Source organism: Fusarium verticillioides, chromosome 1, assembly GCF_000149555.1.
Source record: "Fusarium verticillioides 7600 chromosome 1, whole genome shotgun sequence".
Lineage (NCBI taxonomy): Eukaryota > Fungi > Ascomycota > Sordariomycetes > Hypocreales > Nectriaceae > Fusarium > Fusarium verticillioides.
This window is the reverse complement of record NC_031675.1, coordinates 4,834,855-4,860,594: the sequence shown is the minus strand read 5'-3', so window position 1 is coordinate 4,860,594 and position 25,740 is coordinate 4,834,855. Positions and strand designations below refer to the sequence as shown.

General features: G+C 49.2%; 9 protein-coding genes across 11 annotated transcripts; 5 read left to right on the top strand and 4 right to left on the bottom strand.

The window, feature by feature from the left end:
* Positions 1 to 1,717: 1,717 nt before the first annotated feature.
* Positions 1,718 to 2,364, top strand: FVEG_14673 (hypothetical protein; the record flags this gene model as incomplete). 2 transcript variants are annotated; one of them, XM_018903625.1, is made up of 2 exons in its annotated part: positions 1,718 to 2,066; positions 2,172 to 2,363. In XM_018903625.1, exons 1-2 carry the CDS (start codon positions 1,971 to 1,973, stop codon positions 2,361 to 2,363), a joined length of 288 nt encoding a protein of 95 aa, XP_018742663.1. In that variant the 5' UTR covers positions 1,718 to 1,970. The 2 variants fall into 2 exon arrangements, with proteins under 2 accessions (XP_018742663.1, XP_018742664.1); XM_018903626.1 differs by having other exon boundaries at positions 1,732 to 2,121; positions 2,172 to 2,364.
* Positions 2,365 to 3,146: 782 nt separating this feature from the next.
* Positions 3,147 to 3,508, top strand: FVEG_14674 (hypothetical protein; the record flags this gene model as incomplete). Its single annotated transcript, XM_018903627.1, has 1 exon — positions 3,147 to 3,508. The coding sequence occupies one exon, from the start codon at positions 3,147 to 3,149 to the stop codon at positions 3,414 to 3,416; it is 270 nt and encodes an 89-aa protein (XP_018742665.1). The 3' UTR covers positions 3,417 to 3,508.
* Positions 3,509 to 3,596: 88 nt separating this feature from the next.
* FVEG_00488 (hypothetical protein) lies at positions 3,597 to 6,984 on the top strand. Its single transcript, XM_018886987.1, has 4 exons — positions 3,597 to 4,714; positions 4,821 to 5,675; positions 5,728 to 6,022; positions 6,077 to 6,984. The coding sequence occupies exons 1-4, from the start codon at positions 4,581 to 4,583 to the stop codon at positions 6,380 to 6,382; spliced, it is 1,590 nt and encodes a 529-aa protein (XP_018742666.1). The 5' UTR covers positions 3,597 to 4,580; the 3' UTR covers positions 6,383 to 6,984.
* Positions 6,431 to 6,859, bottom strand: FVEG_14675 (hypothetical protein; the record flags this gene model as incomplete). The annotated part of the gene is made up of 1 exon (XM_018903628.1): positions 6,431 to 6,859. One exon carries the CDS (start codon positions 6,857 to 6,859, stop codon positions 6,431 to 6,433), a length of 429 nt encoding a protein of 142 aa, XP_018742667.1.
* A 403-nt stretch (positions 6,985 to 7,387) lies between the features above and the next one.
* FVEG_14676 (hypothetical protein) lies at positions 7,388 to 7,837 on the bottom strand (the record flags this gene model as incomplete). The annotated part of the gene is made up of 1 exon (XM_018903629.1): positions 7,388 to 7,837. The coding sequence occupies one exon, from the start codon at positions 7,835 to 7,837 to the stop codon at positions 7,388 to 7,390; it is 450 nt and encodes a 149-aa protein (XP_018742668.1).
* A 3,852-nt stretch (positions 7,838 to 11,689) lies between these two features.
* FVEG_14677 (hypothetical protein) lies at positions 11,690 to 14,274 on the bottom strand (the record flags this gene model as incomplete). Of its 2 annotated transcripts, none has more annotated exons than XM_018903630.1 (2): positions 11,690 to 12,568; positions 12,632 to 14,274. In XM_018903630.1, the coding sequence occupies 2 exons, from the start codon at positions 13,608 to 13,610 to the stop codon at positions 12,369 to 12,371; spliced, it is 1,179 nt and encodes a 392-aa protein (XP_018742669.1). In that variant the 3' UTR covers positions 11,690 to 12,368. The 2 variants fall into 2 exon arrangements, with proteins under 2 accessions (XP_018742669.1, XP_018742670.1); XM_018903631.1 differs by having other exon boundaries at positions 11,690 to 12,561; positions 12,632 to 13,610.
* FVEG_14678 (GPI-anchored wall transfer protein 1) lies at positions 14,240 to 16,334 on the top strand. The gene is made up of 2 exons (XM_018903632.1): positions 14,240 to 14,536; positions 14,607 to 16,334. Exons 1-2 carry the CDS (start codon positions 14,291 to 14,293, stop codon positions 16,002 to 16,004), a joined length of 1,644 nt encoding a protein of 547 aa, XP_018742671.1. The 5' UTR covers positions 14,240 to 14,290; the 3' UTR covers positions 16,005 to 16,334.
* Positions 16,335 to 20,260: 3,926 nt separating this feature from the next.
* On the bottom strand, positions 20,261 to 22,823 carry FVEG_14679 (hypothetical protein). The gene is made up of 2 exons (XM_018903633.1): positions 20,896 to 22,823; positions 20,261 to 20,786 (listed from the first exon to the last, which is right to left on the bottom strand). Exon 2 carries the CDS (start codon positions 20,723 to 20,725, stop codon positions 20,384 to 20,386), a length of 342 nt encoding a protein of 113 aa, XP_018742672.1. The 5' UTR covers positions 20,726 to 20,786; positions 20,896 to 22,823; the 3' UTR covers positions 20,261 to 20,383.
* Positions 20,283 to 25,674, top strand: FVEG_00490 (CAMK/CAMKL/KIN4 protein kinase). Its single transcript, XM_018886988.1, has 3 exons — positions 20,283 to 22,384; positions 22,435 to 23,028; positions 23,080 to 25,674. Exons 1-3 carry the CDS (start codon positions 21,518 to 21,520, stop codon positions 24,931 to 24,933), a joined length of 3,315 nt encoding a protein of 1,104 aa, XP_018742673.1. The 5' UTR covers positions 20,283 to 21,517; the 3' UTR covers positions 24,934 to 25,674.
* The last annotated feature ends 66 nt before the right edge of the window (positions 25,675 to 25,740 follow it).

The following is a 25,740-nucleotide window of genomic DNA, read 5'->3' as shown; positions in this document are numbered from 1 at the left end:
TCTTCATGCCATTCGAGATTGAATTGCAGGCAAGCAACCTCAAGCGCAGCAGTAGGAGCAAAGCAGCACCTTTTTGTGAAGAGCTGCAGACTGAGTGACAGTTATGTCTCAACATAGTGGTTAAAGTAACGCTACTCGGATTGGATGTTCTGAGTTGCTACGTTAGATAGCCAAGCAAAAACTTGAGACCTACAGGAGCCAACCAGTGAGAAACTTTGGCCGATGGTCTGCAGTAGTCTGCAGAACGATAACTATTGCCGAAACTGTCGAGCTGCGTTGCGCCGCGTAGAACTTGACTCGACCTTAGACCAACAGATGCTGGCTGATAACTAGGAGTTGATTGAAGGCTCCTAACAGGACAGACGTGCGTATAATATCCACATGCTGGAGCGCACGCGCCAGCCTCTGTGAGCCTAGATCACAAATGGTAAGGACTCGGGATCTGGCGAGCTTGATTTATTTGTCCAATGTCGACTGAGCAACAATTACAATGGCTCTTCGCTGACAGTGGAGTCAATTCGATGCGGAGCGAACGACTGACCCATTTTGCGCCAGAATGAACGGACGGGTCATTTTGCGGCTCATCATCGATCAGGAAGGACTGGGACAATGTGCAGTCGACAAAGATGAACCAATTGGAGTATATCATGACCGACATGCTACTAGGTCTCGTTGCTGTCTATTTCCGCATGTGCACAAGCAAGGTGGTTGTGCTGAGCTATTTTTGCATTGGATGCAAGTTTAGCAGACCTTCTTCGTGTCTGTAGTTCCCTCTTTTGGCTCAAACCAGTGATGTTCAGTTGGCCCCAGGAGCTGTGGCACCGTCTTGGCTGTCATACATGATACTACCCGGAAGACCCTTGTGGTGCCTGTCTCAAGCAAAAGCCAACAACAGGCCATGTGGATTCGAGCATCGCGAAGAAGTAGCAGATCTGGGTATGGTGTGATTTTACGGGTTTAGTTACCATCTGCAATTGCTTACGACTCCTCCAGACTCTATGCCCGTATCTCAGCAAGGTAACTCCAGCGAGAGCCAACCGCATAAAAGTGCATCTTCATCATGAGAAGGGCCTGTCCAATCTAAGAAACAGAATTCAGTAATTTGCTGGGGTAAACATGAAAAGGGACAGCCACAAACGGCCAGAAATTCCGCTTCCCCAAGCAGAACAGTCCAAAACGTAGCGGAGCAAAAGAAGGCTGTATTCTGATAGACAGCGTAGTGGCATATTGTACCAAGCCCATCCATACAGTGACACCTGTCATATTACACCCAAGACTTGATATCTCAACAGATAGCAGCTAGCCACAGATCATCGGCTTTGGTGCGTTGCACCGTGCACTGACTCTTGAAGCTGCCGATGCAGGTAACACAACCATAATGACTGGAAGAGAGAGACAAGGGCCCAGCGGAGATGATGCAGAAGCAGACTCTTGGCTTTTCCAAAATGTAAATCTCATCAGCCAGCCGAAGCCGAAGAGGATCCGCAGCATTGCAACCCTGTCGCCTCTGGTTAGCTGCCGGGTTGGTCGATCTGCGGTTTTGTAGAGTCCGCTGGTCGGTTGTTTTCTCCAGGCCGGTTTCCTCCCCCCGAGCATAATCGGCCGCGGGTCCTCACGAGTTCCATTGGAGGTAGGCAACGCAACGCGGCAGCCGTCTATGGGCGGAGCGGATCCAATCTCGACGACTCGAGAAGGCGAGAAAATGCGAAGTGATGTGATGATGCGTTTTCTCTGGCCACTTCATACATGCACTGTCCTCTCTGGTTGTCCTCTCATTGTCTCTTCCTGCGTGGATAGGGCACGGGAATCCTCTCTGCACCTCAAGCGACTTTATTACTTGACTCGGAGAAAGATATCCATGCTGATCCATGGCGGTTGATGTGGAGGTGCATGTTGGCGATAAAGAAAGTCGAAGAGAATTCGTAACATCGCAACGGGATGTTTGAGGGTACCAGATTGTTATCTAGACGATGGGAGTGACATATCTGAGTCATTATAGAGGTACCTCAGCACGATTTGGACGAAGCCACCAAGATGTCAATTATCAGCTAGGAAAATTAGAAGACGTAAGTTATGCAACCAGGAAAGGCACATAGGCAGGCGCATTACCTAGGTGCTGAGGTGGGTTCCCCACCATTTCTTCCCTCGACAACTAAGCTAACGTTGACCAGACAGGGACCTCGGATTTGAGGTTATCTGCACCTTCTGTACGGAGTACCACTTTCCTCCGGACTATCCATGATGGTTCAACTTACAGGAGTCTGCCCAAAGGAAATAGAAACTCACTAGTGCTGCTCCTCCCCCATCTTGTCGATTACACTTACCTTGAGATCAAGATTGATCTCAGCATGGACCTTCCCTAGCTAGGTACCTCAGATGAGTTTATCTCATTGCCACGGAAGGAATCAGCCGTCTTCCGCTCAGCTCCCTTGTACATTGTGTGATATCGCTTCTTCGACCTACATGCTGCGTTTTCTCCATACATACCTTACGCTAACATCTCCATACTCTGTCCAGTAGCTGGCGCGCATCAGGGCCCAGTTCCTGCATCCAAGGATTCTTAGCCTGCAGGTCCATGGTATCCGATATCGAAGGCAGTCCTCCGTACCTCGTACAGTACTCCGTAGCTCACTGCTAATTGCCTCTCCGCTCAGTGGCCTTTGGTTGGCCAATGGATCAATGATCTTCTCCTCATCTGTCGATATGCAATCTCGAAATACATATACATACATAGCTGTATCAGGCCTCTCACAACTGCAGCAGCAGAAGCAGCGCTGCAATTTGCTCATTTGTCCAATGCATTCCACTGGATTCATTCTGAACCTCAGATGCAAGATGCAAGACAACCACCTCTTGCTTCTGATACGATGAGCCGGCTTGTCCCACCACAGGCGAGCGGCTAATGGACTGGCATATCTCCAAGTCAGGTTGTGCTTTATGCTTTATGTTGCAGATTGATGAGTCCCTAGATACATGCATACAGTATCCTAGTTCATGTCCAAGCTGCCTCAGCTATTAACCCACTCCCCACCAGATCCTCACCTAGGTAATGCGATGCTGAATGGCTGTCTTGTTTTTGTCTTGGCTTCTTTACTCGCTCGCGCCAGTAGGAAAGAGATCCACACGCTAAACACGAACAAGGTCCCATGTCTCCTCTCCCGTCCGTAGCCATCGACGCCATCGAGGTTTGTGTGAACCCTGCACTTTGGACCCCAGAGGCAAAACAACGAAACGACAAGGCTCATGATGTGCGCCGCGGGCCGAGCAGCACTGGCCAAGTGCTATTCATTACCTTGACATGGGCTGCTACGGGCACGAGACGTGACTCTCATGCGCCAGCCCAGAATCGGCGCCACGATGATAGGGTCTTAAGTCAAGCGAACGGACATGCTGGAGTTTTCAGGCCAAGGCACTGAGGTGCCTAGCAGAAGATGCTAATGTCGACTCCACGCTTGCGAGCCTGCGCCCCCATGCCCTGTCCTGAATACAGTCGCAGTGCTCCATGTCTGCAATGTACAGTCACCCCGCTTGCTCAGTCGCTCCAGTATTTCTCGACAACTTGCAGGAGTAGCATGGAAATGGACAACAAGAATGACAGAAAATAAACCCGTACCGTTCTCGGTAGTAACGCGGCCGGGGTCGGCGTCGAATGAGACTCAAATGGCTCTCAGTAACACATCTCAAATAACGCGCGCCAGTCTCTTTTCTCTTTCCTGTGATCTCAATACACCCCCTCCTCCAATCCCAGGTGCGCTACTAATTAGCTACATAGTTGTGCCCTCTTTAATCCCCCAATTCGAGCCGCCGCCGCCGCCATACATGGCCCCTCCAACCCTCTCAAATCATCCAACCCCTCGCTCCCCACTGGTCCTGGTCCTAATGCAGTGAGCGCAAGACCAATACACCCCTGCTGTCTTGTCCGTTGTCCAGAACAAGATCAAATCTCGACAGACCTTGCGCGCTTGTCTCTACGTACATAGTTGCCGCCCTACCAGTGCCACCACGACTAGGTACACACTACGATGGCCCACGACCTCATCAAGGACCCTCACTACTCCATGTTCATGCATGGTCCGTTTTAGAGACGGGGTTTGGCTTAGGTATATATCATAGTCCCGTTCCCCGTCTTCACCCCAGGCTGTTATCATCGCCACTACCTCTTTTCCTCCTCCTCGCCCTTCTTCTGCCGGCCAATTCCTCTTGTCATGGCCATCTTTGAATAATTCCCTTTCCCGTCATTGTATATTATCCCGGTGCCTCGAGTCTTGCAACGGTGCGACTGTGTCTCTCGTGCATAGTGTGTTTGCTTTGATACTTCCAGCGTCTCTGATTCACTTTCACCACAACACAATCATCTTGGACGGTCAACCACTATCAATTCCAGATTACGAGACACAGACTCCTGTTTTGAAATCACTTATAAACCCCTCCTCGCTCTTACTCTTTCGAATCTCTACCCTCGTTGTGCAGTACCCATCAGCAGCCGTGTATCACAAGAACATCTCTGCCCATCGCGGCATCAACAGCACTTCCTTCCATCTACCAACCTCATTGGATTTCGAAACTTTAACAGCTTCAGCATGTCTGAATCTGAGATTCAAAGTATTGGGCGCAGCCATCTTCCTGGCCTTGCTGGGTTATTAGCACTGCCAATGCCTTCTTTCAACTTTTGGTATTCAACTACCTTTTGGCTGTACCTCTTTGTAGGCCTTTGGTAAGTCATCTCCAATATCTTGAGATGGAAACTGCGTTTCTCAACAAGAAGGCTTTGATAAAGCCATAAGTCTCTCCCTGGCCAACCAGTTCTAACATGATTTCAGGGTTCATCGCTATCTCCGTCTTCTAGTTCATTGCGTCAGCCATTGGACATATAAGTCGAAGCCCATCCCCAGCAAACCGACATTCACGAGTAAGGATGTGACTGTGGTTATCCCAACCATTCACAATGCTTTCGAGGAGCTGCGCCCTTCTATTGAGAGCATTCTCGCTTGTGAGCCTGCCGAGCTGATTCTGGTCACAACGCATGATAAGCGAAAAGACCTCCAGCGCCTGGCAGACTCCCTGGTTTTCCCCAAAGTCCGTGTTCTGGATACTCCTATTGCCAACAAGCGCCTGCAGGTGTGTGAGGCGCTCCCCAAGGTCGAGACTCCCATCACTATCATGGCGGACGATGATGTGACCTGGCCCTCGACTCTTATGCCCTGGATCCTCGCTCCATTTGAAGACCCTCAAATCGGCGGTGTAGGAACTTGTCAACGAGTACGACGGGAGCATGATGGCTCTTGGTCAACCAAGGCCTGGAACTGGCTGGGTGCAGCTTATATCGAGCGTCGAAATTTTGAGATATCAGCCACCCACAATATCGATGGTGGCACCTCATGCATGTCTGGCCGTACCGGCGCCTACCGCTCTGAAATCCTCTCTAGTCATGACTTTCTCCACGGCTTCAAGAACGAGAAGTGGAGAAAGTGGATTTTGAATGCTGACGACGACAACTTTGTGACTCGTTGGCTGGTAAGCCACCAATGGAAGACATGGATCCAGTACGACAAGGAGTGTGAGATCGAGACAACTTTGGAGAACAGCACCAAATTTTTGTATCAATGCTCTCGTTGGGCCCGAAGCAACTGGCGAAGCAACTGGACCAGCATGGTCACTGAACGCTACATTTGGAAGTGAGTAAAAAGAATTATCCGTGTAAAATTTGTTTGACCTAACAAGAAACAGGCAACAGTTGTGGTGCACATATGCTCTTCACTTCGCGACTTTTACTTCGCTGGCTTTTGTCGTTGATCCGCTTCTCTTAGCTTCATGCTGGTGGGGAACAGCGGACTGGGATATCCAGAATCGCCGATACGCATTCTGGACTCAGTTTATCTTCATGTTTGCGTTCACCAAGGTAGTCAAGCTGATGGGTCTGTTTATTCGAAACCCAAGCGATATCATGTTCTTGCCTGTTTCCGTCATATTTGGATATTTCCACGGATTGATCAAGCTGTACGCCCTGATCACTTTGAATATGGTACGTTGCAATGAACCAGAGCCAAAGCAATCAACTAACCATCCGTTTTTTTAGACTTCATGGGGTAGCCGAGCGGATGGAGATGCAAATGATGAGCAGCGACTTGCTCCCGCCCCGCAGCCTTCAATCGTTCTGAAGACGCCTCCTGGCAAGGGATCGCTTATTCGATATAACGCCCGTCAAAAGGGACGGCAACCTCAGGCACAGCAAGTCGCATGGGAAAAGAGCGACTATGCCGCCTACGATTCAAGCACCTCGTATGTGCCCATACGAGTGCATACACCAATGGCAATGATGCCAAACACCACCAAGCTGCACACGAACGAAACTTCGATCAATTCACAGTGTTGGGTAATCTGACCTGGCGATGAAACGATTTGATGAGGCCATGAATAACGTTTTTCATTTTCACGTGGAAGTTAATTGTCCATGACCAATGGTTAAATGGAACGACGAAAATCTTCCTATCTCTTCTCTTTTATTACTTCTTGCACACCACACCACAGCCACCACAAAAAAAAAAGGACGGATTGGGGACACAGATGGAAGGCCTTTCAAGAGGCCGGTTGGGCAAAAGTTCTTGCTTCTTAGGGGGATGATGATTATGCTTTTCCAGTCGACGGCCGCTGACGAGGTTGAGAGTGTCACCTCCTTGGAATGAGATATTTCCGAAGCAGATGATAGACACCTGGTAATCTGAACAGCGAGCTTTGCTGGGCCAAACATATTTTTTTTGGTGGGAAAGCAGTCAAGGCTATCATGACTACTAGCTTCTTGACTTGCTAACAAAACCCGAGCAAGAGTCTCTTCCCTCGTTTTGTAACAATTTGGGATCATTTGGGACTGGGTGGAGGCTATTCTAGGTGGTGTGTGAGATTCACAAAGGGTACACAAAGCATAGCTAGCTTTAAGGCATGTGAGAGTGATAATCAAAACATTGGGAGATGTCTCCTACCTGACAATTACTTGTTTACTAATATGGCCTCTGTGATCTGACTTTACATACTTGGTTCTGACTTCTGAGGCGGGTATAACGGGCGCAGACATTTCATACCCAGTTAAACCCACATCACAAACAACAACCTGCTAGTTAGTTCGCAAGGATAGGTACAGATTCAGTAGAGACATTGAGTAACCTAAAATGGCATCGTTGGCACTAGTTTCGAGTTTAGTGATGACAGCCCTAGCCTAAAGAAGAGAGTGAAGGATGGTCAATGGACTGGCAATTAGAGATCCACAGCACCACCCACACACAGAGTGATTAGTTTCATGGTACGACAGCTCAGATGGTTTGCAGGCAGGCCTCGCTCAGGTGTGACCTTGGTCTTGACTATGGGCCATGGCACACCAAAATCTTGCATCTGCTCAACTGCAGCAAGCTATATTGGGATTAGGGCTTGACGTGTTACACTCGCATCTTGCGCAAGTGCCGGAGGTTGATGAGACAGGTAGCCACAAAGTCAAAGGGGAATTAATTGTCGCATCACATCTGGAGGTTTTGATACACACATATCCGTGAAGCTCGGGATATCCAGGGTCCTGCCCTGTTAGGCAATGTGTCCCAGTAAACAACGCGAGTCGTAATATGTGGCATCGAGGGCAAACAGGAACCACTTTCGTGTCATTGTCAGGCCGGGTTTCCCTGATCACCGTTGCATCTTCAGCGGGACTCAACTCGAGATGAGGTGCAGGCTCAGACAAGACAGGGGAGTCTGGTTGGACAAGACTCAGAGTCAAGAAGCAAGCCTGTAAGCCCCCACCAGGTTTACGCTCCGCTTCCCCTCCTTGTCGGCCGAACCAAGACATCGATCCCATTCTCAATCTCCGTGGCCGTGACAGCTATCAGGCTAGATCATGTGTCTCGCAGCATGGCGAGTGCGAATCACGAGCACAGCCAGAATGGAAACGTAATGAGCCGAGCCTGCTTGTGTGGGGAGGGGTTTGATCGAGTTCACTGGAGGACGGGTGCAAGACAGACGCCAAGCACAGAGGCTAGAGTTTTCAAACCGAGCTAAGCATTTGTGGACAGCGATCGTCTGCACTTGGTCCTCTTTGATATGATATGGATTCTGACGCGGGGTTTTTTCTTGATACCCACTTACGGAGTACAATACATTAGATATCATGATGTGAGATGGACAACGCAAGGTACCTGATGTGATTCTGGTTAGCTGAGTCTCAGTCTGGGGGTAGCGAGTGTAAGCCAGGCTAGACCAGGATCACCATGATGCGACTGGCTTGTCAGCTTGGCATCTGCATCGTGATTATCCTTATACCGTTCGTTGCATTATCTCTTCTTGAATCTAATAGTACGTAATACAGGTAGTGTGTAGTTGTATATGCAAAGACTACCAGCTGCAACAAGAGCCAACGTGTCTGATGGTGTGAGTGTCGAATATTATTGCAACCTTCGGTGCATGATGAATTACGACAGTTGTCCACAATGTATGTCGTTCATCATCATTGTCGTAATGCCATGTTGGTTCTTGTCTAGCTTTCTGCGGGCCTTGGGGCTCTGCTATTTTGGTGTGCGACCGGCATATGACCGTCATTGGACCGGCTCTGTTTGAGAAGCAATATTCTTTTACCAATAACAAGATAAGTATTGTATCAGAACTTGTTTTCAGATGCTATTGTTGGCGTAATGTCTTGCGTGAGCCCGCGGGGCCTATTAGGAGTTGCAAAGCTGCATATCATGTTGGTTGACCCTGGAGAGACATATCCAAATGATATCCACAACGACTGATGTCTGTGACGATGTTTCGCTCCAAAACCCACTTCACCAAAGGACCGATCCTGCTTGTGTCACCAACCCAACCTTTGGCAAAGGTTGCAAAACCCCCCACAACCTTGGATTTCTGGTTTTGCATAACATCATCTTATATCGAATTGGATGCAGGTCCCTGGTTGTTAATCCTCCGGGAATAGTCCATCCTTTTGCAGATCTTTCGTCAGTCAGCGACTCAGCGAGTGGCCAATGCCGTTGATACAGAAGGTTTACTGGAGATTCCTCTTCTCTCGTCGTATCGCAACGCTCATAGCACAACCAGCCCCACGGGATGGGACGGATAGCCACATATCAGAAAGGTCACTGGGTAATCGACATTGCACAGGCTGAGCCTCGATCTGGCTGTCGAGTCACTGTCCCTGTTGTGTTTTATCCAGTTGCTGCGCCATGGCCTTGCGAGTAGCCCCGTTTCCCCTCTCTTTGATGGCGAAGATATCGTCGTGGGTCTAGAGCTCGGACTTCAATCGGCAATAGCAAGGATGGCACGGGTCAATCGCATTCGTGACGCCAAGCAAAACCCTCTGCAACTGGGGACAGGGTTTGTTGTTGATAGAGAACTACAACGGCTATCAAAAAGTCGCATCAAGCGTTCCTGATGTTTCGGAATCGCAGTAGTATGTGGTTTGTCCTGCACAAATGATGCCCCTCTATCATACACTGAGACCTGCCGACGTTGAACACATGTAACTCCATGAGTATGCGTACATATGCATGTCTTGGATTTTTGAGGTGCTCAGTTTATGTAGCACATGGACAAATCACATATTCTGCTCAGACGGCCCGGAACCCGATGAGGTGATTGCGATGCTGAAGTATTGACTTCGTCATCTGCATCTTGCAGCAAGTGCTGGTGCCTGTAGTAGGTGAACCATGCTTGTCGAGGTCCAGCTAATTATCTCTCAAAGGTAAGGTATTCAGTGTTGGTTGGTGCAAGGTCGAGATGCCTAATCGAGTGATAGCAACAAGTAATGGTCAAAGCTTCTCATGACCGATTGCCTGATGAGGCAACTTGAGATCTCGTACCGAGCGGGATCTAGGGACTAGGTAGGTACATGGTACATCCTTTCCTTCCCTGAGGTGATGTTTAAACTACTATCTTTGGGTGCGAGAGAGATTGGAAGATTCACTCTAGGAACTCAGGTAAGCCTAGCCTAGGTAAGGTAGGGAGGTGCAGACCAGTTCGATCGACTCGGGAAAGTACATTGCCCAGGTTTGCTGCTGTTTATTGGGCAAGGACTTCATTGATTCATCAATCTCCGTCCTCTCTTCCCGTCTCCATTCTTCATCCTTACAAGCTCAACCGTAGTCTCCTCTTCTGCTACTGTAGAGATGGCGCAAGAAAAGACCCCGGCCGAGATGGCGTCTGACGATTATCGACCCTCTTATGCAGTTCTAAGATCGACAAGTCTGTTCGCTCATCGCCCGTCAAGTGTACACCCACCACCCATCCCCCTATGCTTAGCTGCAGCTCGCTATCGGCCGGAGGCGTCACATCGTCAAATGCTTACCCATGACCACCAAAGGACGTCTTGGTGTATACCCTGCTGTTTTCTCAGACACCAACGCAATCAGAGCCAAGAGTTAATACTACAGATTCCGTCACTTCCCGGAAGAAATGTCGCATAGAGACCGTGGCCGTTGCTTGTGGCTGCAGCCAAGTTGAATGTATTAACTGCCGTGCATTAAAACGAAGCAGAACGAGGAAGGGTAGATATCGCTTTGTTTGGAAGCCGGCTCTGGTTGGCTTTTGATCTTTTCCGGCGGCCGCAACTCGCCTATCAAGTCGTGCAGGTATATGGTCTCATGCGTTAATTACTTGGCCACGACTGTCACTGGCTCACATATAACTCTGCAAATGCACTGAATTACTCGCGGTCTTTATGCACCGTTTTCACAAAGCCCACCCGAAAACGGTGGCGGAGGTGCGGCGGCTTACCATCGGTGGCTCGTCGCCCACTCTTCGGAGGTCCGCTTCAACTCGCAAAGCCGCAATAGCCGCCGGGCCGGTCCATTTCAACATGGACCCTTGACGAAACTTTATGTGTTTGCTGGTTGTGAGGGAGCTCATCCACGTTTGCCTATTACCAAGATTCGATAAGTAGGTATGCGGACTGGGGTTGAGCAAGTCTACGGCGCAGAAACTGCTAACCTAGTAGTGAAATGTTTTCTCTTTCATCTACCGTTTATGCAGGTTGTTGTCTCAAAATCGACTGTTGAACATCCTAACTGCGCTACCTAAAGAACCTAGCCCAAAATACACGCGATAGATTTTAGTGCCTCGAAGAACCCTGGCAGCGTCAGGCCAGGCTAACTCGAGGCACTAGGTGTGTTTGTATCATCAGCGTCCGAGCGTGCATCCTGCAGGCCATGCTTGCGTCGCGCCGGTCTTCTCCACTTACTAAACCAAGCGAAGTTGGCATTCTGGAGGGTTCGTGTCGACAACACATCGAACATTTGTGGGGGAGGGGACCACGATAGGCTGTGAGCGAGCAGTAGCAGATAGGCACGGGCTTGTTCTTTGACCACCATCGTGATGCTAGCTCCAGATTTCATGGCTTTGATCTCTTGTCAGTGATCTTGTGGGCACATCGCGTGATGTCCGATGTAGAGACTGTCTGAGACATGTGAAGGCTGAGATCGTCCCCTCGGCCATTTTTTACATCAATAACGCCTTCTAAATAAAGTTGGTCGTCTGCGCCAAGAAACCTACTGATATATCGCGATATCAACCGAGGTAGGGCCTTAACATGATGATGTGCATTGTCCAAACCTGGGGTAGTTGAATTATGCCTCGGGCAAGATGATGGCAAGGTCGCTATCAAAAACAGATCAAGCAATGCCACGAAAGATATAACAAAGAAAAACGTGATGTAACCTAGGTCTCCTTTGCATCCTTCCGTTTAAAGACTATATATTTTCTTATGACTTCGCCATCCAGCATGGTGACTGCCTGAGTCTGCGGCTCACAGGGACGTTTCTTGTTTACGATAGATGATTAAAAGAAAAAAAAAGTCTAGTTTCTGCAACGCCTCAAACGTTCCCTTTACATGACATCCCTCTGAGATTTTTCGTCGATAGAGTCAGAACTCTTATGGTGTTTAGTTCATAGTCTCTCTTACACGAACGACGCGATGCTCGAATGCGCATATCTCGATGTAAGTGTCCAGCCTGGAAAGGCTACAGAGCAAAACACCTAGGAGCAATGGCTGCTTGAAGTCATCGTATACGGGCTATGGCCTATGCCAGAAGGCTAGCATTGCCCGACGGAAGACGTATCCAACTCGAAACTAAAGGGCTGTCACCATCTATACAGCCCGAGACGATCAATCTCATAGTCTCTGTATTGAAGTGACCGGCTCCCATTAACTTCAGTGGTTGTTGCAGAAAGGAATCGAGTGTTAAAGAATGGAAATGTTACATTGACTCGCTGACGACACCCAAAATTACAAGAGATATTCAAAAGTTTCCTCCCATAGTTCAGCTACACATCAAGATTTGATGTCCAAGAAGCTCAAAACTTCTCACTTACCAATGCCCCTGATTTGTTCTCTTCTTGCTTTAGACTGAGCCCCCAAGATACAGGATGTTCTGCTTCATGGGTTCGGTAAGCATGACTCGTCCTGTATAAACATGGGCAACAGTGTCCCCCCAGGCATGAGGATGTGGGAGGGGGAGCTCAACCGTGTCTCCAGGACGAACGTGCTCTGAAAGAATGACCGCAGCCAGAATGGGAAGGTATGTTCGAGCATAGCTGAGGCCTGGATAAGTTTAGACTTGGTTTGCGGAGTCGCGATGCTGAGGTCAAAGATCCAGGTACTTACGTATGGGGACAGAACCGCAACCTTGGCGGGAGCCTCTGCGCTCAAAAGCCGGCGAGGGCTTTGCATCTACTCTAGGAAGAACACCGTGGGAATGACGCCTCTCATGAGAGACTCCAGGGGATGATGCTCGGGAGCTGACAGAAGGAGGTTGAAGAGTGACAACTGATGCACGCCTATTCTCCTGATGTCGTTTAACGGGGCTCATAACTGGATGTGTAGCTCGTAACTCGTCCAAGTCGAAGGTTCTGGAGAGTATAATTGACTTCCGACCACGCGAATGAACAGCCACACGGGTAGTCAAACGTCTCTCGGAAGGATAGGGCGAAGACGCTTCTACATCACTCGAAGATAACTGAGACAAGCGACGAAGCTCAACAGGTAGCACCAATATCTCAGGCTCACGAGCTCTGTGTGAAGCTGCGATCCATCGACGACGATGATGCTCTCTTTGTCGAGCAAGATGCATGGCTCTGGTGTGAAAAGGACCCCCAGGGGCAGATTGTCGGCGCCCATAGTCGACATGAGGGGATTCATCACCCCGCTCTGCATCTGACTCCTGAAGCAGTATGCTTCTTGTTTCATCTGCCAGAGTAGGTCTTTGGAATACGGGAGGAGCCAAGAGTGGTGCAGAAAGGGGAGAGGGCCGGGATGGCAAAGTGCTGGAGCCTGGGCTATGGAGAGAAAGTGGTGCAACCGGTCTCAAGGAGACATTGCGTAGACCGGACTCAAGCTTGGGAAGATCACGCTTTCGGGGTTCAAATTGATCAACTTTTGTGTCATCGTCATGCTTCGTATCATCATCTTTGGGCTCTCTAAGTTGTGGAAGAGGTCGGCTGTGTGGTGATAGGGGTGAAGGGGTCCATGACGAGCTCTTCTGGATGGTACGGGATCTTAAAGACCGGACATTGAGACCAGGGCCTGAAGTTTGGATGGGTTCTATGGGTGGTCGAGTTCTGGCTTCGGAGGCGACTGTGGTCATATTTGATATAACGAAGAAGGAGTTTCACGTAGATATTGGAGAAGTTATGAGTAGGCAGATAAGGATGAGACACAAACAAGGAGTTTGACACTGCTGGTTCTGGAGGATGGGAGAGTGAAGTATTGTCAGGAACAAGGAGTAGCCCTTACTCCCATGGCAGGATGATAAATGTTTATTATTGGAATAAAATGGCGTCCGATCTTAATGAAAGGATGACATATGCGCTGCTAATTTGCCCCAACATGCTCCGACTTCAGAGATTTCAACACAAAGGAGTTAGCCATATGGCGTTGGCGTAAATCTTTGACGAAATGAAAGCGTGTGCTTGCTAAGGCAAAGAACAAAGAAATGCGGCTTGCTCTAGGCAATGGATGCCGACATGAAGGGTCTGCGTCCGCGGGACAGGGCCGGTTCTGGTTGGCCTCCCCGGCCCAGCGGCCTGAATGAGGCGCTGAGGAAAGTCTGACCTGTCGAATATCGCAAGGTCACAGTGTTTGTTGGTGTGAGGTTGAAGACGGAAGACTAATACTGTGTAGAAGGCGTCTGAGGTTGGTGGTGAGGATACACGTGACAGTGTGTCCTGTCTCAGGCGCAACGTCTTATTGGCTGATAGGTCAAAGCTCCCCTCTCCCGTAGCCTCGGGCCCCTCCATCTCAATATCTCACGACAGCTTTACTTACATGTTACAACGTGGTAACTTCAAGGCTGACTTTAACATTCCTTGTCAACTTTTACAGATCTACTGCCTCCACCGTTTCTTTGTGCCCGAACCTCTACACTCTCCTAAATTATGCGCTGAGGCTTGCCGTCATTTGCTGCTGGCCATGTCTGAACCCGGGAGCTACAAGCAACGAAAGGAGGACTTTGTGTCCAATCTCTCCGGCGGCTCTGTCGCAGAAATCAATTATGTTACATCCGTTGCGGCTGTTAGTACCCCCATTCCACCTGCTCATACCATGCTGCGTATGAATAGTTGCTAAGTTCGAATTGTCACAGGTAGCAATTATTCTATGGTCCGTCCTCCAAGCCCGCCAGTCCTTCTTCGAACCGTATACGGTACTCGCATTCGCTGTTGATTTCCTCCTCAACGTTGGAGCCATTCTCCTGTCGATAACTCTCTATTCGAAATCACCGCTTCTTCTGAACCTTCTTCTCATTACGCCCGCGGTTTTCATCTTCGTCCTCCCACCTCAATCTGCAGATCGAAAGAAGAAGCTCAAGGTCCCTCCAAATGCGCGGTCCAAGGAAAACTCCGGGCAGCTTGATGTCTTATCAACAAAGCCTTTCCTCACAAACTTTCGCGGTTGCATGATGATTGTCACCTGTGTGGCCATTCTTGCTGTCGACTTTCGCTTGTTTCCTAGACGGTTTGCCAAGGTTGAGACATGGGGTACTTCTCTGATGGACTTAGGTGTTGGATCCTTTGTCTTCTCAGCGGGCCTTGTTGCAGCTCGTCCTGTACTGCGCGAGAAAGCGATAGGTCGCACAACAGGCCGGGCAACACCCCTTTCCCACCGGATCGTGCATTCGCTGCGCCATTCTATTCCACTGCTAGTGTTAGGGTTGATACGTTTCCTGAGTGTTAAGGGCTTGGACTACGCCGAACATGTGACAGAATATGGCGTTCACTGGAACTTCTTCTTCACGCTTGGGTTTCTGCCCCCTTTTGTTGCCATCTTCCAGTCAGCTCTGAAATGGATTCCTTCATTTGCAGCCCTGTCGTTGTTGGTGGGCGTCACATATCAAATTCTGCTTGAAGCCACTAGTCTGAAGGCGTATGTCTTGACGGCGCCCAGGACCGACCTAATCAGCATGAACCGGGAAGGCATTTTCAGCTTCATTGGATACCTGGCAATTTTCCTTGCTGGGCAAGATACGGGCATGTTTGTCATTCCCCGTAACATCCCTCCTAAGAGTACCGCCAGCCCCGGAGCTCAGAGGAACACCCTTCTGATGACTATGGCTGTTTGGGGTGGTGTCTGGACTGGACTCTATTTGCTCTCCACGAATTACCACTATGGTTTCGGTTTGGCAGTATCCCGTCGCATGGCAAATTTACCCTATGTTTTGTGGGTTGTTGCCTTCAACACCTTGCAATTGTTGGGTTTTGCGGCCATTGACACGATATTCTTCCCTACCTTCTATAATGCACAAGACGCAAAGACAGAGAAGGAGGCTTATATGCAAGCCACCAGCCGTGTAATCCGAGCATACAACCGTAACGGATTGGCCATCTTCTTGTTGGCAAACTTGTTGACTGGCTTGGTCAATATGACAGTCAATACGCTGGATGCTACTCCCGTACTGACAATGGGAATATTAGTTGCATATACCGCAACTATCACAGGGGTCGCAGTGGCATTAGATGCTTATAATATCAGCTTTAAGCTTTAAACATCGCATCTGGCATTTCGATCTCACATATCTAGCGCAGCATTTCGTCAGCTTTGTGGTCATTATAGAGTTTACTTAATAGAACGTGTTAAAAATACGCAGATATAAGTTGAACTTGTGTTGGCTCCATTGGTACACGTGAATTCAAACGCTAGAATTTAACTTGACCACACTGGACGGCCGCTTCAATTTACCAACTTCCAGTGGTTCATGGCTAGCAAATTTTCTAAGCATTGCGCATGACTTTCTAATACATTTCAGAGGTGAGTTGCAACAGGTTTGCATACCGTGTTGTTTCTCGTAGATGTATGCATAAATAAGACAAGGACCGAGAAAGTTGTATTCCTGTTAGACAGCATAAGGTAAGTTCATGCTTCTTGAACGGATTTCAGAAAGGACACTCCTCTTTGGATACCTCAAGACAGAAGGAAGGGCTGTTCTATCGTGAAGGGACGGTCTCTCACTTCATGATGAATCCAAGCCAGCTTGCTTGAAGCTCAGGGTAACTGGAGAACATATGCGACTATCACTATAACTCATCGCATGAGCGAAACTAGTCATAACTGCTATGGGGGCATGAATTTACCACAAGTATCACATCAAAGATCAAGAGTGACATCGAGAGCGTAGATCGAGAGGGGAATCAAGGCCATGACTAGGATCAAGTCATGCGTTAGAGATGAAATGTCGAGTGAATGTAACGCGATCTTCACTTATGCAACTGCAATTGTGGTTCAAGACGCAAACATATCGGGGATCTGGGCTAAGAATCAAGGCCTTATCGATGACAAGGATGACTGGCCCGGCATTTTACTTGGCAGCTCATGATGACCAGGATGAACGGGTCGCGACATGAAGTGAGGGGTGATTCCAATTTCAGCTGAAAGGTATAACGTACCATCTATACATGACATAGTGGCTCAGCTGAGAAGGGATCTAGTGAAAAGCAAAGGTCAATAGCCCATCATGACATTGGAAGCCATCTCTATGAGAACTGTACCAAGCCTGACGTTCATGACCCAAACACTTTGACGTGAAGATTGATCTCCAGTTCCCGCATCGATTCTTCCAAAAGAATGAATCTGTTGTTGGAGACGGCGACGCCGGAAGATGACGTCTGAAACGAAGAAAAGAAGTCAAAGCAACCTTGTCAAGCTCAAATTCACGTCAGATGGATCCCTGTCTGCTTTACGCGTAGCTCATCTCCGGTATTAATGCTGCTCTCGGACTTCAACACCACAAGCGCAGTCTCATTGTGCAAGTTCCCACCGAAAAACAGTCGTGCACGCTCAGGTGACTTTCTCAATTTGTGTTTCTTCTTCATCTGCATATGTCCAGGACGTCAATGTTAGATGAAAATATATATCGTGGCGTCTAAGTCGCGGGAAAAGAAGAGATGATATTAGGGTGTTTCAGGAGCCCGTGGGAAAAAAAGGACTGTCTCGGGATAATGGTTAGTACCAACATAGCCTGAGGAGCACATGTAATGTAAATGTAATTATTGCTCGTAATAAGCCGCAACTGAGATTTCGCTGTGGTTGAAGTCATAAAATAAAATCGGTTGCTGGATCTGGGGAAATGAATGGCAAGCGAGATTCGGCGCTGATCAAGTGTGCCCAACCCCCAGAGTCGTGGAAATCTACTGATACCTATGCATGACATTCGGTTCAAGCAAGGTCAAGGAAGAATTCATGGACTGATCCCCAGGGAAGATGCTACGAACAAGATGATTGCCTATCCTGGATTTGCAATACATCATCTCATGTTAAAGAGTAATAGTCTTAAGACTGTCTCTGTCAAAAAATTGTTATTAATCTGTGCCAAAGTCCAGAGCCCTCTATACTCTTCTCCATTATAGCGTAGTTACAAACTCATAACCAATTATTGCTGTAGGTGAGCCATCTCTGTAAGATAATCTCCTTGCCTTGCTTGTGTGTTGAGTATCTAACTTAGAGAGCTCCGCTCCATAAAAAGAAAACACCGCTCCGACGAATCCCACGGCGCAGTAGTATAACTCCAAGAAAGTATGAATATAAAGTGTGCTCGTGATGAGACTAGTGATTGTGATGTGTATGCCGAGGCACCCAGGGAAGATGATGTCGAAGTTGATGAACCTTGAACCTGGACATCACATCTCGACAGCTGAATCGGGGTTACATTCTGTAAAGTGAGAGAATTGCAGAGCCAAGTTATGGGGAAAACTGAGTCGCTATTATTTGATTTGCTTCATAGTATCACAATATCATTGCAGGCTTGAGAATGCAGCCATTTACACCCAGCCGTGTTCAACGAGCGGAGCAAAAGCTCAACCCTGGAAACCGGCTTCATGTATATAGCTGAGTACTCGAACCATAGCACAAGGTTTTGGCTAGTTGCTTCCATCTTAACTTCTCGAAATAAGTGGAAACTTTGACCTCGAGCTTCCTTTGTTCTACGTGGTGCGGGCTGAATACGAGGAACAAGACCATAAACGGGTCCAGGCGAGACGGACCAGGATGAGCTGGAGAAGCTGGAGAAGACGGTGTTGAGCAAGCTGATCATCAAGTAACTTATGGTTGGTACCTTACTTGCCCTTGATGCATGCAGGGAACCAGAGGGAGTGTTTGAGTTGGTGCGCCCAAAATTATAATATTGATCCGTACACAAGTGCATGGAAACGGCTCAACGTTATCCGTCGGTTGCACCCATGTAATGCAGTTAGTTGGATTGAGATCTTGGACTGTCATCCATCCATAGGTGCACTATCATCGACGGCCTGACCGACAACTCTCAATGCTCACAACACCGTGACGCAGGTTGCTGTATCTATGTAGATGTCGTCAAGAAGAAGAAAGGCCAAAGCTGAGACCACCCACCTTCAGAGAACAACCCCCTCGCAAAGCCCACTTGTAAGATTACTGCTCAATGCCTCGCATCACATACCGGGCTTTTTGTCCTTGCCTTGCCTTGCAAGCATGTACTGTAGTGTAAAGACCTCCCTGATTAAGCTGATGTTCCTGTCAGCATGCGATACAGGATATTGAGTTGATGTCCGTAATGACCGACTTTGAGATTATTGGCTTCAGGCACCAAATTCAATTCCCAGGTACGCGACGTCAGACGTACAAGGACCAGAGAGAAGGTCTCGGCTGGGTAGAGCTTAGGTTGGACTAGCTTCAGACGCCTCGAAACAAGGGACAAGGGTCAAGGGCACGAGAAAGGTCAAGAGACTTAATGGTGCGAGCACTAGCCGATGGCTTTCGGTTGAAGCATGATATCCAATCTCGAGAAAACAAGAGACATGAGAATGAGGGAAGGGAGAGTTGGTGGAGGAACAAGAGGCTTGTTTTGTTGTGTTTTGTTTTGTTGGGTCAGGTAATGAATTTCAGTATCTCGATGCAATAAATGAGCTATAATCTATTGAACCGAAGGTCTAAATACTTGCCATTTTAAAGTTGATGGTCATTGTGACTCTGTAAGTTCTCAGTTGCGGGATATTCTCTTGACCAGCTGATAGCGCCAATGTCGGGAACTAACTAAGGTACCTTACTACCTAGGTGCTGTAATGAGGTCAAGAGCATCCGTCGGATGAGACACGAAATGAAAATAGATAGATGCAGCTGGAGTTGAAAGATGGAACACAAAAGTGTATCCCATACCGTACCTGCAGGAACGACAGCGCTATATTCAGGGGTACTGCAGTGGTACTCTGTGCTGCGCTCGATTTAGGCGCTACGTACCCTCATAATGGATCTTGATGCGTTCAAACCCATGCAAAGTCCCCCTTCCAGCCAAGGTTCTTTTTTCCCCTCGACTCCTTGCATTGGATCATATACAAGGTCAGGCAGGGCATGGATGGGTGGATGGGCAGGCATGTCATCTTGAGACTTGACAGATTTGACTGAAAAGTCTCACGAGATTCAATGCTCTAACGCTTTTTCAGTTGAGAGGGCGCCCTATTTAGTCTAATTAATGGGTAGGGTCAGTGTTGTTATTGCCAGTGTTTACTTACTGGAGGCGTTGAATTGACGGGACTGACTGTTTTCCCCTCTCTATTGGAAGATCCATGATTCGAGGGTCCCACACCTGCAGCCCAACCCAAAGTACAGTACCTCTATCCTGGTCTCATAGTCTCTTAGAACGTCTCATCTCGTCCTGGCGCCCGAGTCTTTGAGTCTTGAGAGTCCCATCTGGGAAATTGATGAATGGCTTCCCTTCTCTCGGACCAGGGTGTTATACATGAGAATCGTCTGTTTATCCCGCATGAAATTAAGTACCTCAAACCTCTTTAGATCCGATTGACGCTTGTTTCTGCTTCCCTCCCGTCCACTAAATTTACTGGCTTACAAGGGGCATGTGGCTGCAAAGTTCCCCTTCAGACTGACTCCATCCCTCCACCTTCAAGTTCCAACCTCTCTGTCTGACTCTGATAGCGCGAGAGGCCCCGACTCAAGACACGGACCTCGCACCATTTTGCTAAATTCACCTAACGTTAGGGACCTACCTGGTTTGTTTGGACTGGTTTGGTGGTTGGCAGTTGTACTGTTACCACATCCGCCGTTTAATTGAACCTCGTTCCCGATTGACTCTTTCCCTTCTTCTTTACTCGCCTGTTTCTGGCTGGCGACTTGATATTTCACGTCTCCTTTGACGTTGCGCGTCGCTACTATCGCATAGCATAGCATCGCATTGCGTTGCGCGTTAGGTTGAACCGACGATCTCAACTCTCTTTTGCGCTCCATCGTGCGCCCCAACCTCCAGTCCAGTCAAGTTCCGTCTCGTCAAGCCCAATTGGATCCAGTCCTATCAAAAAAAAGGGAGTTAATTAGCACCTGCAGGATCCAAGGCCCAAGACCAAGGCGCAGCGAAATACAGGGAGGGCATCAACACAACAACAAAAGAACAATCATACCTAGATTCAGTTCAGTGCCATTCGCAGCCCAGCCCTGTTTGGCTGCCAACGCATCCAGCGTCGGCCGTCCTCCAATCCTGATCCGCCCGTCGCGGCCGTTTAGCTGCACCTCAGACCGCAGAACTCAGCTTTGTATTGGATCAGTCCCGTTCGCCCCGAAAATATAATCAGAAGCCAAAACAAGCGAGCAAGAAGCAAGCAGACAGCAAGAAAGCGGATACGACCGATATCGAGTAATTCGCAATTCGTCGCGCGCGCACCATGAGATAGTCGAGACACGCACGAACTCAACTCTACTTGCTCTTCCCAACTCTTGCCCAAAATCATTTTTACTACTCGTTCCTTGATTTGGAAACGGCTTGCTCCGTCTTCGTCGCTTACAACTGCTTCTCTGGCGCCGCGTGCATATTATCCCCGGTTCAGCGCTTCCCTAGACCGGGCTGTCTGAAACTGCCAGGTATTTCGACCTGCATATTCGCGTCCGCCGCCTGGCTTTTTTTTCCCTGAGCGCTACTGCCAGAAAACCTCAACTCTCGCGCACATCGTTGTATTGTGTGCTTTAAAAACGCTCTGACAAACGGTTCGATCCGTCAAATTTATTTTACGCGTCTGGGTGTGGAAGATGTCGTCGGCTGCCTTACAGACGGCCCCCCATCAACACACCGCTCTGGCCTCGTCCCCCTTGAGCACACCGTCGTCCCGCCAGTACAGGCCCTCGCACTCATCCCCTAACGGTAACAGCCAGGCGTACAATGCCCAGCAGACCTCGACCGCTTCTTCATCTTCGCGACGACCTCCTTCTCGAAAAACGAACGACAGCGCTCCCTCACCTTCTTACCATCTAGCTCCCGCCTTCGGTTCACCCGTCACCGCCTCAGCGCCCAACGACCAGGAACCTTCAGCCTCTGCCTCCGACTGGCAAGGCAACATGCCTCCCGTCGCTCCCCCAAGGACCTCGTCCAACCACCAAAGTGGTAGTTCGCGGAGGTCTCAGTATTCTAACGAAAAGTCGACCAACTCTCCCCGTCGAAACGAATCCACTCGAACTGGTTCGCGTGGTGATTCAGCAGCTGTCGAGAACGGTCACCGAAGCAGCAAGGCTGACACTGCTGCCCGAGCCAGTAGCCGAGACGGCAGGGCCGCAACCACTTCAATGCCTGTTCGATCCGCACATAGCACGCCCTCGAAACCCGTCCACGATGCCACTGACAGCTTGACAAAAGCAATTGCAGCTGCTCAAGATACCATCGACCGGGATCGCAATCATGCTGCAGTTCAGCACAACAACGTCGAAGATGCCGCAGCGCCCCCTCCTGTTGTCGCGACGGGTGATCACCATGAGGAACGACGAGGACAGCGAAGCCGACACGATCATAGTCGAAGCCACAAGGGCAATACCAAGTTCGGCGACTTTATTCTGGGTAACACCATCGGTGAGGGTGAATTTGGCAAAGTGAAGCTGGGCTGGAAACAGGACAGTAGCGTCCAGGTAAGCTAGCAATTAATTTTATTGGAGACACTCGACTCACAATATCACAGGTTGCTATCAAGCTCATCAAGAGAGACAGTGTGGGTAGCAACCCCTCTCGTTTCGCCAAGATTTACCGCGAAGTTGCCATCCTTCGCGGAGTCCAACATCCTAATATTGTGCGTCTAATCGACAAGGTCGAGACAGACCGACACATTGGTATCATCCTCGAGTACGCGTCGGGTGGTGAACTTTTTGACTACATCCTTAACCACCGCTATCTAAAGGACAACGCAGCTCGTCGCTTGTTTGCCCAGCTCGTGTCTGGTGTTGGATATCTCCATAAGAAGGGAATCGTGCATCGGGATCTGAAACTGGAAAATCTGCTTCTTGATCGAAACCGCAACATTATTATTACCGACTTCGGCTTCGCCAACACCTTTGACCCCAATGAAGAATTGAGTAAGGAAGAAGAGCTTAATCTCACAGATAAGGAATTTGTGAAGCGAATGGGCTTAGACCGGGTCAAGATGAATGGATCCAGGAAGGGTGATCTCATGCAGACAAGTTGTGGTAGTCCTTGTTATGCTGCACCTGAACTGGTTGTTAGCGACTCTCTTTATACTGGACGTAAGGTGGATGTCTGGAGTTGTGGTGTCATTCTGGTAAGTCGTGATTGAGGCAGAACAAGAGTTTAGACTGACCATTGTTCACAGTATGCCATGCTCGCCGGTTACCTCCCCTTCGATGATGACCCCGCCAACCCCGAAGGCGACAACATCAACCTTCTATACAAATATATCGTGACAACGCCTCTAACCTTCCCTGAATACGTCACACCTCACGCTCGAGACCTCCTCCGCCGCATTCTCGTGCCCAACCCCCGTAAGCGAGCGGATCTTTTCGAAGTTGCTCGGCACAGCTGGCTGAGTGAATACGCGAACCTCGTTGAATTCATCACAAGCTCGACAACGTTACCGTCAGAAGTCCCCGATTCAGGCGTGTCACCAGACGATTACGCCGATGCCCCGACGATTGCCCGAAGCTCTTCTGTCCGCGAGGCTTCAAAGCAAAAACAACCACATCCTCCTGTTGTTGGAGGACTGGCGAAGACGCATGGCAGTGTCGATCCCGAATCTGAGACTACTCATCGCAGCACACCGAAGGATGCAAAGCGGAGAACTGTTCAGGTTGAATACGTGGCCCCTACGACGAAAACTCAACGCGGTGCAGATGCCGCGCCTTCAAAACCTAGTTCACATTCCCTCCAACAGCAGGTACCAGTGGATGTGCCTGAAGCCAACACTGAGAAGCCTCTTCCGCGTGAACCTCCTATGACAAAGGACAACCCTTCTCGCACCCAGTCGAGACGTCCACAGAGCTCGCACAAGAGTGCTGTCCCCCACAGGCCAGCTCGCGATACCCGCGCCACTTCTGACAATGCCTTTATGACTGGGCCAACCAACGCAGCGAGGCCACGAACCCAGAGCTCAATGCAATCTTCTGCGTCAATGGGTCTGCAGTCTCATGGGAACTATGGTCAGCCTGCACCTCCCACTATTGCCGATACAAACGCTCACGGTCGAATTCAACAACCTCAAAATCCTGAGGATGAGGAGAACATCGCCAAGACTGTGGGTAGTGTTCCTCCCAAGGTGATGAAGATGTCGACTTTCCAGAATGAGACAAAGTCGACAGGCCGAGGTCACAAGAGGTCAAACACCCTGGGTGATCTTGGTAACAAGATAATGGGTCGCAGCGGGTCTATCTTTGGGGGACGATCTAAGAAGCGACCGGAGCAGCAGCAGCAACCTGACAAATCAAGGAAGTATCCTCCCGTCAGTATGCCCACCACGATGATGCCAGGTGAGGAAGCCGGTCCCCGGCCCTCCATGGAATCAAAGGCCTCCCGACGATCATTCTCCCTCGGACTTGGAAAGAAGCGTAGTGGCAGTGTCCAAGGTTCTAGTGATAAGAAGGACCGCCGGTTCTCCCTGGTCAAGGCGATGGGACTTGGCAAGGACCAGGGAAGTGTAACTGGGTCTGAGGCAGATTCACAGCAGGATCTGCCCATCCAACATCCTCGAGCTGAACAACTCCGTGGCTACAGCGCTCACGAAGAGGCTCGACATAGCGAGCCCTACTTTGACGCCCCCTACGAACAATACCCCCAACGTGATACAGCACAGTCTAGCCCTGTGTACCACACACGCCATGCAAACGACGCTCAACAACAGGATGGCCGAAGACCCAGCGCAATCCCTACATACATACAAGGTAGTCATCTGAACACAGGCTCCGACTCATCAGTGGATGTGCGACGACCTCCCACTGATTCAAGGTCTCGCCCATACCAAGCGGACTTTTCAGAGTCAGAAGGACATGATGGACGACCAGTGGGAAGCAGTCGTGACGACCGATCGAGTGTGCTTCAGAAGAGCCACAAGAAATTTGCGGATGCGTACGATGGAGAAAATTACCGCGGGCACGAAGGCAGCAGCGGAGCCGCCAAGCGGGTGATGGATTTCTTCAGGAGACGTGGAAAGGCAAGAGGTGGTGAGGACCGGTGAACAGAGCATGCGTTCAGCACCAGGAGTTAACGGCGTACCGTCTGAGTTTGAAGATCTCTTGTCTGGAAGTTCTGCACCAATGTTCGCAGTTGGATGCCATAATTGTCATTGTCTATTATTATTTTTTGCCGGGACGCTAAACACCACACACATTCATCTACCAGTAATGAGGGACGAACACCAAGGGCTCTCGACGATGCCCGTACGCAACTTGGAGACCGCCTAGGGTTGGTCCTCTCCATATTGCATGCACATACCTACACATACTCACATCACATCATGGCGCAAGGGGATACGAGATTGAGATTGGGTGGTGGTCCCGGATGGTTATACTGCTCTACACTCTACCATATACACTTACTCGGTTAAGCAAAGTTTGTTGTTTCATAAGCGGTAGATGGGGGAACAAAGATGTGGGCTGGATGACCCAATGTTTCTGTACATTCTGAATCGCCGAAGAAGAAGGAAGATGAGAAGAGAAGGGGGAGACGGAAAGTGTTTTATTTTATTTGTCTGTTCGTATACAACGCATCTCAGCCAGGTTTGCTTCAAAGAAGGCATTAACGAGCGGGGCCAAAACACTATAGTGACTTGATAATCATTTAACTTGTGACTTATTTAACTGTTCCATTTGCTTACAATAAAGAGATGGAAGGGATTGATCGACGGTGATCAAGTACGGGCGCTTTGACCTGGGCCGCAATATGTTTACACGGTAATACCTATATGAGATATTGAAGATAAACCTGTGTAGAAGATTAGTCTCAAGACTTGAGATTTTGTGAGCTTCTCGTTTATGGCCGGTCT

Coding starts and splice junctions, on each gene's coding strand:
- FVEG_14678 (XM_018903632.1), top strand. CDS start 14,291: ATGTTACAACGTGGTAACTTCAAGGCTGACTTTAACATTCCTTGTCAA. Junction 14,537..14,606: donor ATGTTACATCCGTTGCGGCT/GTTAGTACCCCC, acceptor GAATTGTCACAG/GTAGCAATTATTCTATGGTC.
- FVEG_00490 (XM_018886988.1), top strand. CDS start 21,518: ATGTCGTCGGCTGCCTTACAGACGGCCCCCCATCAACACACCGCTCTG. Junction 22,385..22,434: donor AACAGGACAGTAGCGTCCAG/GTAAGCTAGCAA, acceptor ACAATATCACAG/GTTGCTATCAAGCTCATCAA. Junction 23,029..23,079: donor GGAGTTGTGGTGTCATTCTG/GTAAGTCGTGAT, acceptor CATTGTTCACAG/TATGCCATGCTCGCCGGTTA.
- FVEG_14679 (XM_018903633.1), bottom strand. CDS start 20,725: ATGGAGCGCAAAAGAGAGTTGAGATCGTCGGTTCAACCTAACGCGCAA.
- FVEG_00488 (XM_018886987.1), top strand. CDS start 4,581: ATGTCTGAATCTGAGATTCAAAGTATTGGGCGCAGCCATCTTCCTGGC. Junction 4,715..4,820: donor TACCTCTTTGTAGGCCTTTG/GTAAGTCATCTC, acceptor ACATGATTTCAG/GGTTCATCGCTATCTCCGTC. Junction 6,023..6,076: donor CCCTGATCACTTTGAATATG/GTACGTTGCAAT, acceptor CCGTTTTTTTAG/ACTTCATGGGGTAGCCGAGC.